This window comes from Tamandua tetradactyla, chromosome 8 (assembly GCF_023851605.1).
Source record: "Tamandua tetradactyla isolate mTamTet1 chromosome 8, mTamTet1.pri, whole genome shotgun sequence".
Taxonomy (NCBI): Eukaryota; Metazoa; Chordata; class Mammalia; order Pilosa; family Myrmecophagidae; genus Tamandua; species Tamandua tetradactyla.
The window spans coordinates 39,371,236-39,389,717 of NC_135334.1; the positions used below are offsets into that span (position 1 = coordinate 39,371,236).

General features: G+C 38.9%; 1 protein-coding gene across 1 annotated transcript; it reads left to right on the forward strand.

Annotated features, from left to right (window-relative positions):
* On the forward strand, positions 1–8,152 carry MMP1 (matrix metallopeptidase 1). The gene is made up of 10 exons (XM_077113122.1): positions 1–230; positions 658–902; positions 996–1,144; positions 1,384–1,509; positions 2,226–2,381; positions 2,543–2,660; positions 4,807–4,940; positions 6,518–6,680; positions 7,247–7,350; positions 7,535–8,152. Exons 1-10 carry the CDS (start codon positions 126–128, stop codon positions 7,642–7,644), a joined length of 1,410 nt encoding a protein of 469 aa, XP_076969237.1. The 5' UTR covers positions 1–125; the 3' UTR covers positions 7,645–8,152.
* Positions 8,153–18,482: the final 10,330 nt, after the last annotated feature.

Sequence of the window (18,482 nt, forward strand, 5' to 3'; positions counted from 1 at the left end):
CCTCTGGTTTTCCAGAAGTGTAGCACTCTTTATAAAAGGAGAACTTCTTGGCCTAAATATTGGAACAGCCAGCAGGTGAGGGAACCACTGGTTGTCTCGCACTGGGAAAGAGAACACAGACCAGCATGTCCAGCCTTCCTCTGTTGCTGCTGCTGCTCACCGTGGGGTCTCACAGCTTCCCAACGATTTCAGAAACACAAGAGCAAGATGTGAAAACAGAAATAGTCCAGGTAAATGCTGAATTTCACATGCAAGAAATGCAAAAGTCTTTGGTTTGCATTTTCCCATTGTAGTGTACCAGATGGATTAAGGATGGATTTCTTACTAGAGAAATATATATATATTTTCTGCCAGAAATATCACGCCCCCCAAAAATGTGTCTAGCTGTGCTAGAGGTGAGAGGGAATTAAAGGAACAGTATACAAATTTGGCTCTGCAAATTGTAACTCTGACTTCATAGTAACTAATAGCAGAGAGATTTCTACTCCAAATTTGCATTTTTTCCCCACCAATAATAAGGAGTATAAGGCTCATGAAATCGAAACACAAGCTTCAGAAATAGTGTCTGCTTTAGCTAAAAATTCATGTTGTCACTTTTTTTCAGAAAACTGAGAAAAATTTTACATCCAGTGTCTCAATAATTTTATCTTTTATCAGAAGTACCTAGAAAACTACTACGACCTGAAGAATGATGGGGAACAAATTGAAAGGCAGAAAAATGGGGGCCAGGTGGTTGAAAAACTGAAGCAAATGCAGGAATTCTTTGGGCTGCGAGTGACTGGGAAGCCAGATGCTGAAACCCTGAAGGTGATGAGGCAGCCCAGATGTGGGGTGCCCGACGTGGCTCAGTTTGTCCTCACTGAGGGGAATCCGCGCTGGGAGAAAACACATCTGACCTACAGGTAACCAGAATGAGCACTAGAGTGAGAGGACTACTTCCCGTCAGAGTGGTAAGAAATAAGATCCAGTGTATCTTTACTTTATTTCATTTTAAGGATTGAAAATTACACACCAGATTTGCCTCAAGCAGATGTGGACCATGCAATCGAGAAAGCCTTTCAGCTCTGGAGTAATGTCTCACCCCTGACATTCACCAAGGTCTTTGAGGGTGAAGCAGACATCATGATATCCTTTGTCTGGGGAGGTAAGCTCTTGTATCATGAAAGTATTTGCCCCTTAGTTTCGTCTTGCTACCAAAGCTACTGAGCTTTGTGGATAGAATTCCTTGTTTAAGAGGAGTGCTCATTTTGTAGGCTAAAGAAAGGAAACTATATCATATTTGGTGGGAAGTCTTTTGAGTCTTCTAGCAAGGCTACATTTGCCCTCCTGGGTTTAGCCTAAATAAGAGCCAAGAGGGACCTTTGTTGAATTCTGTTTCTTCAGATCATCGTGACAATTCTCCCTTTGATGGACCTGGGGGAAACCTTGCTCATGCTTTCCAACCCGGGCCAGGTATTGGAGGGGATGCCCACTTTGATGAAGATGAAACATGGACCAGCAATTCCAGGAGTGAGTCAAACAGTTTTTGCCTCTATCTACTCCCCCTCTTCATGGTTCTCAAAATATTTGTTGATAACTGAAAGAATGCATTTGTAGATGTATGTATTTTTCTACTGTTCTTAGAAAATTATTGATACATTTAGAAAAGTATAAGGGATGGTTACTCTGTTAGTAACGGCATCTTACGGGCTACAAAAACACCACTCCAAACTTTCTACTAAAGAAAATATTGAAACCTTAATGTTTTATTTCTGGGTGTCTTTAACTAGGACACACCAAAAGGCAACAGTAGTAGGAAGATTGTGTGAAAATTATGAGAGCAGAGGCTTTTTGTATTTTCCAAAATTCCCAATATTAATCATGTAGCAGATTTGTAAATAAGAAAAAATATCAAAGGCTAATAGAATTCTATTGCTTCTGTGTGAAATAATATGGACCATCTAATCAATGACAAGATTGACTAACATATGCTGGACTGTCAGTCAACCAAGTTTGTCTTTTGACTGTATCAGTGTAATCACAGAGTTGAGTCTTTAATGTGTCTCTTCACAATTAATAAAGGCTTTCCTTCCTGACCTCAGAAAAAAGTTTCATGCATATTTCCAAAAGTCACTGAAAAAATAGAAAGATTTATCCTTGTGGAGTTGTAGATTACTTCTTAACTAAATGCCTTAAAAACTGAATGCATTTCAAATAATTGCAAATTGGTATGTTGGCTTTTTTAGATTACAATTTGTTTCGTGTTGCGGCTCATGAATTAGGCCATTCCCTTGGGCTCTCTCATTCTGCTGATATTGGGGCTTTGATGTTTCCCAGCTACACCTTCAGTGGTGAGGTCCAGCTGTCTCAGGATGACATCAATGGCATCCAGGCCATCTATGGTGAGTGTAAAGAAGACATAAAGGGAATATTACACCCATTTCAGTAGAACAGCCACTAGCTGTATCCTTGAAGAAGTTGTTTTTCATTGCTTGTGTTTCTGTTTGTTGATGTACTTTTTAATTCCAGGCCAAACTAATTCCAAAACTTTTGTTTTCTTTAGGACCTTCCAAAAATCCCACCCAGCCAGTAGGCCCTGAAACCCCAAAAGCATGTGATAGTAAGCTAACCTTTGATGCTGTAACTACAGTCCGGGGAGAAATTATGTTCTTTAAAGACAGGTAAAGAAACAATTACTCCTTGTGTTCTGTATTTATAATAATGACAGCAATTATTTTATGTGTCTGCACTATGGGCCAGGCCAGAATCCTATACTTCTCATATTAAGTATCTTACATCTGTTTGCAATTATAATTTTATGGTCATAATTGTTTGTATTTCTACAATGTAGTTGAGTTATAACAACTTTGTTTTCTCACATGTATTATGTCATTTGATGCTCAGAAAAGTACCATTGAGGTAGAAAAATCAGTTAATATAATCCCATTTTACAAATCATTTTACTAAAGGCAAGAGACTTTGTCAGGACACAGAATTCCCAGGTGACAGAGCCGAAATTGGTCTTCTGACTGTACCCCCCACAAAGTTCTTTTCAAGATGCTAGTCTTTCTGATAAGCATGTTAACATTTTATTAAGAGAAATCTGCCCTTTTATTAGCACCATTTCGCTGATGAGACTTATGCAGTCAGGAACCGAAAAGGGCAAGGCAACCATTTCACTATCACCCCTTCCATCCTGGAAAAGACAGCCTACTCAAAGCCTGAGATCCTGACAGGTCTCTGTTGCTCCCAAGAAGCCCGGGAAGGGGAGAGGCATTACTGGGGAAATCTCCAAGGACCCATAAGGAACCCCTTCCTTGGGCAGAAATGGGCAACTACAGAGAGGTCCTTCCTTCCTCCTGGGAGGGGGATCCTAGGGTTCCCCAGTGATGTGTGGACTCAGAGAACCTGGAGTCTCTTGCAGAATGGGCTTGTTTTCCCTAAAATCCTTTTCACTAAAAGATCAGGCAAAATCAAACAGTCTTTTTTCATGAAGGCTCAGTGCTGCTGAAGGGCCAAGGCGACAGCACATAGGAAACAGCAGCCGTCTGAAAGGCTTCCCTCTCCTCCACTTCTCTTCATGGAGCGTTGCTGTTGTTTAACTCCTTTGTGGTCATACCTGTCTCAAAATGCAGGGCATTTCGGTTCCCGGTGCCTTCCCATGCAAAAAAAAAAAAAAAAAAAAAAAATCCAGGGCATTCGCTCCTAATGCTTTTCATCTCTTCTTTACTGTTTTTGAGTATGTAAGATAAGGTCGGATGTAAACCATACATTGTTGGGGCACTCTCAATATAGCAAGATACAACTGTCAAGGCAAGTATTTAAGGGATTATTCCATGAACCAGGACCAGTGCTATTTCCAGGAACTAAAATGCTTCCACGTTAGGAAGCTACAGAAGCTCAAGGATGTTCCCTGACTTGCCCAAGGTCTTGCAGCCAAGGTCTAGGGCTGGACCTGGAAGTCAGGTTCCTGACGGTAGAGGCAATATTCCTTCCTGTGCTCAAGTCCCCCTGCGGCCCTTTGTTCCTTCCCAATGCTGAGGGCTTTCTGGAATATGTCAAACTCTTCCGTCAACCCACATGACAGTCTGTGTTATGCTGTCACCCCAGTCCCTATGGACTGTCAAATCAACTTTGTAAATCCCAACCAAAGGGGGGCAAAGGGAGTGACTGCCAGAACTGATGTTAAAATTGTCCTTTGCCTCTTAACCAGCTGTGTGGCCTTAGACGCCTCCCTGAGCCTTCCTGACCTCAAGGTCTCATCTGTGAGATGGGAGTAGTACTCTTTAGGGTTTTTCTGAAATAAGGCATGATGTAGGGAATGGGCCTGGCCTGGTGTCAGTGCTCCCTAATTGCAGGGTATTAGTGTTGTGTTCCAGCCAGTGGTGCACTGGAGCTGGCCAAAACTGATTGTTAATTTTCAAGAATTTTGTGAATCATTCTCTAAAGATAGCCTTTGTGAAACATTAAATTATATATACTTACAATTAGTTCAATTATATTAAAACTGAAGGTACTAAAAAATAAAACCCATAATTTCTGAACTATTTTACTATTTTTCTATGTTCTTGAAGTTGTTCATGCCTACTATGTTTGTACAGTGGAAATACTATACAAATGCTAATCTCTTGAAATCTACCATGGTGGGAGAATTTCCATTGTAGAAATAAGCAAATACTACAAACCAAAACTTTTTTTTTTTTGGAAAGCCACATGTTAAACATTTAGCAGTACACTTCTAGCAATAACAGTTGGAGGGAATTGGATGTCAGCCAGAGGTTGCCAGCAATTAGACCAAACTCACTCTTTTTTATTTTTCAAAATCAGGTTCTACATGCGATCAAATCCCTTCTACCCAGAAGTGGAGCTCAATTTCATTTCTCTTTTCTGGCCCCGTGTGCCAAATGGAATTGAGGCTGCTTATGAAGTTACTGAAAGAGATGAAATCCGGTTTTTCAAAGGTAATGCTTCTGACTATTTTTCACAAATAAATTTTTCATTAGCTTTTGGGCTAAGATATGAGGATACTTGGTACATTCTCTCTGTGGAATTTTGAAAAAACTAACAGTTCCACCTACCAAATCACTGAGAGTCTATCACTTTAATTAAAATTGTATAGCTGGGCGGGCCACGGTGGCTCAGCAGGTAAGAATGCTTGCCTGCCAAGCCCGAGGACCCGGGTTCGATTCCCGGTGCCTGCCCATGTTTTAAAAAAAAAAAAAATCGTATAGCATATTTTTTAGCCGTTTTATATAAAAAGCAAATGCTTGGAGATATGAATGTTTTGCTCTATTTGTTTATAAATCTGGACTTGTGAAACTGCTTTTTGTGCACTTTGTTTATGGATTTAAAACCCAACCCATATTACTTGGGTTGTCTAGAGAGGATGGCAAGAATCACTCAGTTTGTGTCATTTCCTAGAGCCTAACAATGCAAAGGACACTCTTGAGCGCTGGGGAGGTCTCCACCGCACAGCCAGATAGGAGATTTGCTCTCAGAGTGTGGTCCACAGACCAGCAGCACTGCACCCCCAACCCCCACCCGCCGGGAATCTGTTAGGAGCACAGAATCTCAGGTCTCACATCAGAACTTCTTTGACAGTATCTGAATTTAAACAAGAATTTCCTGGCGATCTGTACACACATTAAAGCATGAAAAGTGAATTAAGTAGAACAAACTTCTTTGATACTTTCAGAAGGAAATGCAATCCAATGATAAGCTGCTGGCTTTGGGAGCAGGATGTCAAACATTTGTAAATACAAATATGAATATAAATATAAAATATTAAAATATGTTTGGCATTTTGCCGAGAAACATTAAGATACCTGACCAAGTCATACACTCTAGACAAAGAACTGAACACAGTGCAGATGTGCAAAGACTTGGAAACACACTTTCTAGTGCTTGTTTCATAAAATTAAACAAGATTTTATACACATGACGTTTCAAACAGCTTTTCTCATGAGGGGTACACAAGCATATTAGTACAAAGAGAATGATCCTTGCTTTAGGATATAAGACCAGTTTTATGTGATGCAGGGATTACGGAGTATAAATACATAGAATGTGGACACAGCATAAATCCAAGTATATGGATTTGTATTCTCATCAGGTGCAATGATTTGAACCCATGTATGCAAGTGATTACAGGTTATGAATCATTACAACACTCAATACCTTTGGTATGAATTTCCACATGTAATGAGCAACTCAGAGAACTGAGCTTTATATCACTGAGGTGGGCATGAACGACTCTAGTCATTTGAGCACCTGGCTTTGGAATGGCACCCTCAATTTCATAAACCATTTTCAAAACTTGTTGCAGACTGGAATCACCTAGGAAGCTTTAAAAAGTACACTGATTAATTGGATTGTAGTAGGATCCTAGCACCAAAATTTAAAAAAATCTCTCTCGATGATTCTAATGTGCAGCTCGGTCACTGTTACAGCCCATGAAACTAAGAACCTATCTAGAAATCTGTTTACTGCCTATTGGAACCCTGAGCTAATGTTTTTATCACCACTTCTTGATTGGCAGGTAATAAGTACTGGGCTGTTCAGGGGCAGAACTTGCTGCCCGGATACCCCAAAGACATCTACAGATCTTTTGGCTTCCCCCAAACTGTGAAGCATATCAACGCAGCTGTTTCTGATGAAGAAACTGGAAAAACGTACTTCTTTGTTGGTAACAAGTACTGGAGGTAAAGAGTGCAGAACATTTCAGGACATTGCTTTTTATTTTTTATTTTATTTATTTATTTATTTATTTTTACATAGAAAGAAAGTTTTAGATTGAACAATTTCAAAATGGTTCTCACAGTGCCTTGACCTTTTCTGTTAATGGCTACAGCTCGTCCAGCACTCATTTAATCTTTTGACCAATAATTATCATATAATGCCTCTCTTGGGAATCCAGGGAGCTTGTTGGAGCAGAATTTTAAAAAGAATATATAGAAATGAGGATATTCATTGCCCCAGAGAAACTTCAACCAAAGGAAGGTTATCTTTTATAGCATTTTACCCAAATAGGACCTACTGGGGAACCTATTGAAGAATTAGATCCATATGCTGGAGTTCAGTGAGGTCTTATAGATCTTCTTGTCCACTGGACATCCTCCCTCATCTCATCCCACTCTCTATTTTACAAATGTAACCTGTTACATGAAAAGTTCCTCTTAAATCCCTGTTGGCAAATTACCCAAAATGATTTTGAGAAGTTTCCAGATGTAGCAAAATGTTCTGACATTTCTGATTCTTTCTTGACTAGGTATGATGAATATAGACGATCCATGGATGCAGGTTATCCGAAAATGATAGCACATGACTTCCCTGGAATTGGCAACAAAGTTGATGCTGTTTTCAAGAAAGATGGTAAGTGAATAAACATCTGTTTCCTCCATTTTGTTGCTACAGTAATAGCATCAGTATTGTTATTTGGAGCAAGAAATAACCCAAAATATTTGTGTTCATAAATGACTTGGGTTTTGAAATAATTCAAGCTAAAATTAGAAACTACTTATATAATAAAGTAAGTCTCTTTTGTTTCTTTTTCTAGGATTTTTCTATTTCTTTCATGGAACGAGGCAATACAAATTTGATCCTAAAACTAAGCGAATTTTGACTCTCCTGAGAGCTAATAGCTGGTTCAACTGCAGAGAGAATTAACCAACAAAATATTTTGTGAACCCAGAGATGGTTTGTCCTGAAAAGCCATATTTTTTAGTATTTTACTTTACCTCTAGATTTATGAGGCACAGAGCTGTTAACCTTATTTAAGCTGTTATAACCTTATTTATACCTCATTCTCTGTATGTTTTCTGCAATTTAAAATGTAATACTTTATGTACTAAGTTACTTTTGTTCCTCAAATGAGGGCTGAGGGAGATCAAGTGCATGGCTTACAGATTCAAAGGGGCCAACCAGTTTCATAAAAAGAGAAGATCATTACAAAAATACAGGATTCTGACTTTATCTCTGGAAAGAGCCTCAGGGATGAACAGCTCCTCTCAAAAGAGAAAGACAAAAGAGACACTAGACTCCACCAGGGGAAAGCAGTTCAAGAACACATGATCAGCCACTATGTATCATCCTGATATGCAAGGGACAAGTCTTCCTACAGGGAATAAAGTATTTTATATTTGGAAGAAAACCATCCTTTGTCTTCTGTTTTATAAACTGCTTTTTTTAAAGTTGAAGTTTCATTATTATAAACTCACCCTTAAAGACATTGATTTTCAAGTCTGAAATAAGAAGTGGACAAATTCACAAAACATATATGTTGGAAGTGGGGATACATATAAAAAGTTTAAATATTCTCCATTCTCCTGGAATTTAAATCATATAGATGGGTAAACTATCTGACTATTTCCCTTGCCCCATATGATGAGTCCCAAACGGGTTCTAGGTAAAATCAGCCATGGCGGGGTAGAGCTTTCCCGGAGGGTTACATTGTCCACAGTCTAGTTCCCTGTAGTTGTGGGAGTTGGGCGGTGGACAGCTGACTAGTTCTGGCCCGTGGGTTGAGGGCAGAAGTGACTGCCACCACTTCAGACTGATGCATTTGATTGCTGGTCCAAGTTTCTCCAGTGCGCTCCTCCTGCTTGTGGTAACTGTGGAGCACATCTTGAGAGTGCTGCCACAAGAGCGAAGTGGCATGACTAGCTGGGCCAAAAACTACTGCACATTCTCTCTTCAAACCTCGGTAGACTTCGTCTGAGTAAGAAATGAATTTATGTTGTGTGAAGCCGCTGAGATTTTAGAGTTTGTGCATGCTGCATGATTTACTTTATTTATATAAACATTATATAGTTTACACAAATAATATAAGTAGAAGCTTGCAAGTAGCCTCCCAGTCCCATGAATTTATGAAGAGTTCATAGGGTGCTCCAGGGTGTTTGCAGGCTTTACAAGAACACAGAGAATCTTGAAATTATTTTGAGGTACTCATGAACCTATGGCAGACAGTTCTCAACTCAAGAATTTGGAAAATATTGTAACCTCTTCTTTGGCCAATTTCTTCCCCTCTCCCTTTTTCTCTGACTCTCTGATAAACTTTTAAATTGGGATATAACATAAATACAGAAAAATGCACAAATTCCATGTGACAAATTTGATATGATGAATTAACAAACCCAAGAAACTCTCAACCCAGATCAAGAAATAGAACATAAGCAGGACCACAGGAGCCCCTCTCAAGCACCCTCCTTCAGTACTCAAATCTCTCTCTGGCTGGTTCACTAAAAGCAGAGCATGAAACAGATTCTTAGATGGAGTCATTGGGGAAAGAGTGCATTCAGGAGAAGGAGAGTGTGGGGGACGCTTGAAAGGAGGGAAAAGGCTAGGCATGACTATAGTTTCAGAAGGGGACTGCTCTGATCTCATAAGAAAGCTCCCAAGCAAAAAGTGCACCACAGAATTTCCTACCCTGAGAACTTTTGTACTCCTGTGTTAATCAGCCATTGGTCAAGGTCTGGGGTGTATGTGGGACAGGGGTGTTGGGGGATGGCAGTCTCCCAGCAAGATGGTTCCATGTGACCAAGGAACAGGGAACAACCGTGAATTGTAAGCAGCCCACCCTCACGGTACACTGGTGGTAAAGATATGGGAAGGGTGTCAAGAGCACCCATTATACATTCTTTGTTTCCAAAACTACTGTGGGCTGCTTTCTAACACTCTACATTAAATTTGCCTATTTTCTGAACTAAGACAGATCAAATCTGTATTCCATTGTATCTGTCTTATTTTTTTCAGCATCATTTCTGCACTCCATCCATTTGTTGATGGACTTTGGGTTGTTACCTGACTGGGGCTATGGCTTAATTTCCCATCTGCTAAACACATACCATTCAATAGTTTGGCTTAAATGACAGGAATTTATTGGCTTATATTATGAAGCCAGTAAATGTTAAAAATCAAAGCTTCAGCAAGACTGTGCTTTCTCCCCCAGGATTATGTCTGTCCTAGTTTGCTAGCTGCCGGAATGCAGTATACCAGAAACAGAATGGCTTTTAAAAAGGAGAATTTAATGAGTTGTTAGTTTACAGTTCTACAGCCCAGAAAATGTCCCAATCAAAACAAGTCTATAGAAATGTCCAATTTAAGGTATCCGGGGAAAGATACCTTGGTTCAAGAGGCCAACGATGTCCAACATTTCTTTCTCAGCTGGAAGGACACATGGTGAACATGGCAATGTCTTTTGGCTTTCACGTGGCTCTACCAGAAGGAACTCTCTCCCAAGTGTTTCCTCTTTTAAAGTATTCCAGTAAGCAACTCCACCTTCAGTGGTTGGAGAAACACCTCTATGGAACATATCTAATCAAAAGTTACCACCCACAATTGGGTGGGTCACATCTTCACAGAAACAATCAAAATGCTCCCCACCCCCCCAGCAATATTGAATGCGGATCAAAGGGCATGGTTTTTCAGATTCAGACCAACACAATGTCATTCTAGGGCTGGCTGCCAGCAATCCCTAGTCCCTGGCCTTTCTGTCACATGGAAATACACATGGCAATGCCTTTCCTGTTCTCCTCTGGTTTCCATTGACTTGCAGCTTCTTCCTATGGCCTTCTGTCTTTATGTCTGAATTTTATTTTTCTTATAAAGAACTCCAGCAATCTGGACTAAAGCCCTAACTGATTCAATTGGCTACACTTTAACTACATATGACATCTTTAAAAGGTCCTACTTAAAATGGGTTCACAACCACAGGAACAGATTAAGATTAAGGACATGTTTGCTGGGGTATTCATTCCCCCAATATTAATGGACATATTTAGGCATTTGTTGTTTGTACCCTTAGAAGTGCAATTGCTGAGTCATAGAGAATATCAGTCAACTCTTCAGATTCATTTTCAGCCTAATTTGTATTATTTTCCAGCCGGAGCATCTGTGAGTGGTTCTGCACATGTTCTAAACTGGTTTCTAAATTGATAGCTCTTCTCATTGGGCTTGTGCAGTGTGCTTCTTTTTTCCTACCCTGGATCTTTTCTGTTGATGTTGTGTCATGATCTGCTGTGGAACCCACTCAGAACTCATGCACATACAACCTGGAAGTGCAAAGAGACTCACTCATGGAGCAAATATTTGACCAATGTGGGAAGAACCAATGGATAATCTGTCTGCCTTTCTTTCCTCAGAAGGATGTTTCTAAGCTGTATTTCAAATGTGTCCTTAGATAGTCCCATAGGATTGAGCAACATTTCTCATATATTTGGTCAGTTGATTAGGTCTCTTCGTATTCTCTCTCCCATGTTCCTTGCTTTTCTCTCAATGTCTCTCAGTCTAGCTCCCTGGATCATATGCCCCATTAGTTACTGACATTTATGCTTTTATCTGAGGTTCTGCTTTCTAGGGACACCAGCCTAAGGTAGTTTGTGGTGGAACTGAGATGCTGTGATCACAATGACTCAGACCCTCATCTGTGGTTTTCATTTATCTGGTAATTGGCCATAACACTTGCATGGTATGAGAATGGTAATTATAGTAAGTGCAGAGTGGTTGATTAATGCCCTGAGAACTTGAAGAGAGTAAGGGAAGCCAAATAGCAACTCAAAACATACTGATAGACAACCAACCTTAAAGACAACATTTAAGGAAATCCGTATCTATTGTAGATGGTGTTGAAAACTGTATGGATGGGAACTTGCTATCTGGAATTGGTGGCTGAGCTTGAAAATCTTGAACACCTAAATTTCCTTCAAAGCTCCACAGAAGCAGAAGTAGTGCCTCTATCTTGACAGAGGAGAGCAGCCTCCCCTTGCATTGAGAATCTGCAAAGACTTCATCTGAGATAATAAATCACAAGATAATGCTTGTCCTTCTCCAAAATTGCCTTTACCACCCCTTATTTTCCACACTAATATCTAATATCAGTTCTCAGCACAGTTCCAATCCTAGTAGTGGCAGGAAACAATTTATGTACCAAAGAAATTATAGAACTTGGCCATTAGCTATGATCAGAAATCAGGGGAACATGTGTGGGAGTGGATTTTTAAGGTGTTGGACTGAAGGGGGAAATATAAGCCTGGACAGGGAAGATTCATTGACAAGAATACATCCATTAATGAATCCAGATTCAATATTCTCGCAATGAAGTCAGAAGCTTGTCCAATAGTGTTTGAATTTTTAAATCTTGGATACAGCAATTTCTTATAGTAAATGAAGCAGAGATCTAGAATTTCTGCAGCAAACTATTGATGAAAGAATCAGAAGGGACAAGAGGATGAAAACCTTAGAATAAACTTATTATGTGGTATTGGAAAACTCACCATCATACCCTGTTCCCCTAGAAGGCCCTAGAAGGAATATAGCATGATGGATCATGCTGTTATTTCAGAGAAATGATAATGGTTGCTTTCTGTGGGCTTAGGTTGACAGTATCAGCTGTTGCTGTGGAACTGGGCTTCCTAGTATCAGTGGACAGGATGGGATTCCAGAACGGCAAATGGCAAGTGACAACACTTAACCAACAGAGTTAAGGTAAATGAAACCAATTAGAATGGACAGAGAAGCTAGCATGGCTAGAAGAGGGACTTGTTCCATTCAGTCCATAGACAATTTCTTGGATGACTAGAGATGAACAGCCAACAAAAGTGTTGTTAACCTTATATTTAAAAAATTGAGAGCCAAGAAGCACTCATTGGTGTCAGCTAGTGCAATGAAAAAAAATTCTGATTTCTCACTTGATTTCCAAATTTAAGAAAGTTTACAAACTCAAAGCTCATTGATTGAAGAAGAAATTAGGTCCCTTTGAAGAAGGATCATTCTTTTCGGTGCCAAAACACACACACACAATCCCCAAAGGGACCTGTGGCCATTTACTAGGGTAACCATGCATTGGAGAATGTTGAATATAGTGATTTTTCAAGGACAATTGGATGCCAGGTCTGAATCAACACATATTGTAGGACCCAAAATGGCATCATGATCTTTCATTTTAAAAAGGAGGCTCATGAAGGTAAATCCTGGCTCAAGGTCATCTCACAGTGAGTCCAATGGATTTAGTGACTGCTTCCTTGGCTAAACCCTTCCATTGCTTCTCTGACTTATAGAGTAAGAGCCTATGGAAAAAAGAGCCAAATGGATACTCCTGAAACTGTTCAGATTTGATTTATTTACTCATATCTTTGGCAAGTTCATCATGTGTCTTTACTTGTCTCTCTCACTTTTCCTGCTTTGCTATCCCTGCAAGCTCAATCCAGCTCCCTGGATCACATGCGCTATTACTTACTTACACTAATATTTTTGTCTCAGACTCTGCTTCTCAAAAAGCTGGTATGGAGTGAGTTGCAAGGAATGTTTAGAGTTTTCCCTTTTTTTCTATGAGCTGAGATAAACACTGAAAATAGTGCTTGTATTTTTTTCGTTGAGGATATTTTTGTTGAGGTTCATCCATTTTCTACTATACGTCGGAACTCTAATCCTTTTTACAGCAGCTGAATAATGTTCTGCTGTGTGGATATACCACATTTTTTTTTATCCTTTAATCTGTTGATGGACAGTTAGGTTGTTTCCACCATTTGGCTATTGTGAATAATGTTGCTATGGACATTGGTGTGGAAGCATCTGTTCAAATCCTTGTTTTCTATTCTTTGGGGTATATACCTAGAAGTGGGATTGCTGGGTTATAGTATAATTCTGTTTAACTTTTTAATAAACCACCAAACTTATTTGGGTTTTAATCAAAGTTCTAATGTGAGGACCTTTAGATAATTTAGCTCATCTTCTTCCATAAGGGGAAGTAGTAGTTTAACTCTTTATCCCATTTATCTTGAAGAAGCAGCATTCTGACTAGGGAATTGTAGTGCAAAGCCACTCATCTTTCTATGATCACAAGAAAATAATTTGACCTCTCTTAATCTTATTTTCCTATCTGTGATAAAGGGAAACTAATACTAGGTCCCAAGGTCATCACTGGAGTGGATGAGGCTAAATCACCTAAAACAATGCTTGCTACATAAAAAATACTCAACAATTGACAGCTGTTTTTTTTTCCTTTCTACATTCATCAAGTCCAGAATTCTCCATCAGTGCTTTTCTCCATCCCAAAAGATTCTTCATGCCCCCAAAAAAACCCTAATGCATTAATGAATCCAACCCAACAATGAGCCCTAATTCAAACAGTAAATGCAATAATCACATTCTGTTAAATTATTTTTTAAATTTTTTGTCGTATTTTATATATATATATATACACACACACACACAAAGTAAAGAAAGAAAAAAGCAATCATTTTCAAAGCGCTGTTCAACAAATAGTTACAGGATAGATCCCAGAGTTTGTCATGGGCTCCCATAAAATCCTCTCAGATTTTTCCTTCTAGCTGCTCCAGAATATAGGATGTTAGAAGGAATAAAATTTTTTTATGATCACAATTGACATTTTCTCATGAAAAATAACATATATACAAAAAGCAATAAATTTCAAAGCACTGCAAAACAATTAGTTGTAGAACAGATTTCAGAGTTTGGTATGCACTACAGTTCCACAATTTTAGTTTTTCTTCTAACTGCTCTAAGATATTGGAGACAAAAAAAATATCATTTTAATGATTCAGCCATCATATTCATTTGTTAAACTCTACCTTTGATCTTTCTATCACACTCTTTAGGAGTATTTGGGCTATGGCCTTTCTAACTTTTTAATATTGGAAGGGACTCTCAATCATATGGGGTAGGGAGATGGAACTAGCTAATGTTCTGGAGAGCCTGGGCCCTCTAGTTTTCAGGACTTATATGGTCCAGGGACCCATCTGGAAGTTGTGGGTTTCTGGAAAGTTAACCTAGCTCAGGGGACCTTTGTAGAATCCTATATATTGCCCTACATGTTCTTTAAGATTTAGGGTTTGGCGTGTTATGATAGGTAGCAATGTCTAACTGAAGCTTGTCTAAGAGTGACCTCCAGAGCAGCCTCTTCTCTCTATTTTAACTGCCTCAGCTACTGATATTTTATTAATTACACTTCCTTTCCCCCTTTTAGTCAGGATGGAATTGTTGATCCCACAGTGCCAGAGTCAGACTTATCCCTGGTAGTCATCTTTGATGCTGCCAGGGAGACTTTCACCCCTCGATGTCATGTTCCACATAGTGGGGAGGGCAAAGATTTCATTTGCAGAGTTGGGCCTAGAGAGAGTGAGGCCACATCTGAGCAACTAAAGAGGTCCTCCCGAAGTAACTCTTAGTCATACATGTAGATAGGCTAAGCTTCTCTGCTACCTACATAACTTCACAGGAGTAAGCATCAAGATTAAGGGCTTGTCCTATTGATTTGGGTGTCCCTAATGTTTTACAGAGTATCAGAGGATTCCCTGATAGTAAAGTTTAATAGTTCTGTATTTTTTTCTCCCATCCCTCGAGTGACTTTGCCAATACCTTTTGATTATCTGCTTAATATACTCTAGGATGTATCCAGGCATTACAATAAACTATACAGGATTAAGGGCCCTCATTTTTATTATGGGCACCCTGGGCTCCAATTGTTCAAATGACCTATCCATTCAGGTTGAGTTAGAATATGTGCTACAGAAAATTTTGGTTCCAGACAAAATAAACATTTCCTTCTTTGGTCTCAAAGAGTAAGTGTGGTTCTGAAATACAATGTCTTCCTTACCCCTGTGTCCTGAATTACCATAATCCTGAACTGATCAGCTTCATTCTTATCTCTAAATACCAGGCTGTACATATATAAAACAGCCTCTCAAAATCCAGAAATCCAGTCCTAATTACAACTCAGGATTAAATGTGTCTGCCATAAGGGTTTATAATCTAGGCCCCTGTATTATAAGAATTTTCTAAAGGAGATCACAATAATTGTTCTTTCATTTCTGTCTTGTTTTGCCTCACCAAATGTCCCACAGGTTCATTCACATCATTGTATGCCTCACAACTTTGTTCCTTTTTGTAATAGCACAAATTCCTTCCTATATATACACCATCATTCACCAATCTACTTCTCAGTGCATCCTTCAGCTACCTACATTCATTGGGCATCATGAATAATGCCCAAAGTCCACAGTCCATCAACACTCTCAATTTTAGATAATTTCATTGTTCCCAAGAGAAAGAGAACCACTAAACACATCTTCACCAAACAGGAAATCTAAATCTCCCTTAACTCTTGTGCCTCCTCCATTTATTTACCTCTACTGTTGCTGTGGTAGTGCTGATGTTTTCTTGTTTAACAGTCCATAGCATGCAATAGTAGTTTTCTCCCTGTATCCTGTACTTAAAAACTCTTTATACATGAATCATACCTTTGAAGTAGTTTTTGCAAGAACTTATTTATATTGCCAGTGTTAGTTAGTGGGACACATAGGTCTATGCAACCCCTTTCAATATTGTTCACCTTCAATATGGTAATATTACTTATAGACCTACTAGACAACTGCCTTCACTTCTATCTATTCCCTTACATTTGAGTTCAACTTCATTAGCTAATTGTTTACCCTTTTCTAGTTTCTATGTATCTCTATGTCCCCTATATTCTATATTATATGTCTCTGATTTTACCTTTACCATGGTCATAAAAGTGGAGTCATACAGTATCAATCCTTTCGTGTCTGGCTTATTTCACTCAGCGTTATGTCCTCAAGGCTCATCCATCTTGTCATGTGCTTCAGGACAGCATTTGTCTTACCATGGCATAATATTCCACTGTGTGTATATACCACAATTTGCTAACCCACTAGTCTGTTGATGGGCATTTGGATTGTTTCTATCTTTTGGCAATTGTGAATAATGCTGCTGTAAACATCAGTGTGCAAATGTCTGTGTCACTCCTTTCAGCCCTTCTGGGAATATACCAGGTATGCTATTGCTATGTCATAGGGCAACTCAGTATTTAGTTTTCTAAGAAACTTCCAAACTGTCTTCCATAGTGGTCTGTAACATTATTTTATGTGTCTAATTTATTAGTAGTAATGTCTGTTGTAGGCTGCAATATATAATTACACTTTCTAATCTTTATAGCAAGCAGTGAAGCCAGAATTCTGAGGTGTATCTAACCCCTACTATGATGCTTTGCTTCCTTCAATTGATAGTCTTTTTCATGGCAAGTACTGGGTAACCTGAAATGCTTGGCTAAATTATCAAGGATGAGACAAAATGACTTATAATTTAGCAATAAATTGAGTTTCCATTGTGAAGCAGTCAAATTGATATTAAAGTTATGAGAAAGGAAATTAACTTCCCACTTGCTCTGCGTCTGTAACTCAGCACAGTAACCTCAGACTATAAGTCCAAGAATTTCAAATGAAATGAGAAGTTGCAAAATACAGAGGTTAGTATAAGGCCACAGTACAGAGGTTAGTATAAGGCCACAGATCTGTGTGTATGCAACAATCTTAGACATAGAGGTGGTTAGAGGTTACAAAATGATAGCTTTCATGATTAGGTTCACATGTCAACCTGGCCAGGTGGTGGTACCCATTTGTCTGGTTGGGCAAGTGCTGGCCTCTCTGCTGCTATGAGGACATTTCATAGAATCAAATTACAATCGTAGGCTGCATCCACAGCTGATTCCATTTGAAGCCAAGGGGAGTTTCTTCTGCAATGAGTGATGTTTAATCTAATGAATGGAAGGCTTTTAAGGAGGATTCAGAAGAGACGGTTTCTCTCTTCCTGCTTCGGCCTGTGAGCCTCTTCAGTGGAGTCTGTCCAGACTCTCCTGTGGAGTTTGTCCAGACGCTCCAATGGAGTCATCAGCTTTATGGCCTGCCCTGCAGATTTTGGACTCTATGTTCCTACTGTTATGTGAGACACTTTTATAAATTTTATATTTATGGATATTTTCTGTTAATTCTATTTCTCTAGAGAACCTAACTAATACAATAGCCAAACAATTTTCCAAGAATTTGACCATCTGTAAATGAGGAATCGTTATGCATTTCTCATTCTTACTTATAATTTGTGTTCTCTATGAGTCACATCCATGCAGCTTAGGTCAACAGGAGCTACAGGTGACAGAGCAGAAAGACATAGGTCAAAAGAAGTTTCTGGATTAGCAATATGATCAGATAGTTGGAAGAAAAGAATGGAAGCTGACAAGCTGAACTGAGGGAAATTCAGACACAAGTCTCAAGAAGGAGAGAAAAAGAACAGAATGTTTTAAAACATGAGAGCAAAAAATTGAGGGAAAATCAAGGTTCAAGCCGAGAAGTTTTGAATGAACATAAAAACTTTAGTGATTAGATCTTTTATCTCCAACCACTTGTTAGCCAGCTGATCTTTTTTCTCTTTTTTTCTATTTAATTTTTAAATTAAAAAAAAATACAACAAACAAAGGCAAACATTCTTAACTTATGATCATTCCATTCCACATATATAATCAGTAATTTACAATATCATCACATAGTTGCATATTCATCATCATGATCATTTCTTAGAACATTTGCATCAATTCAGGAAAAGAAATAAAAAGAAAAAAATTCATACATATCATACCCCTTACCCTTCCCTTTCTTTGATCACTAGCATTTCAATCTAAATTTATTTTAATATTTGTT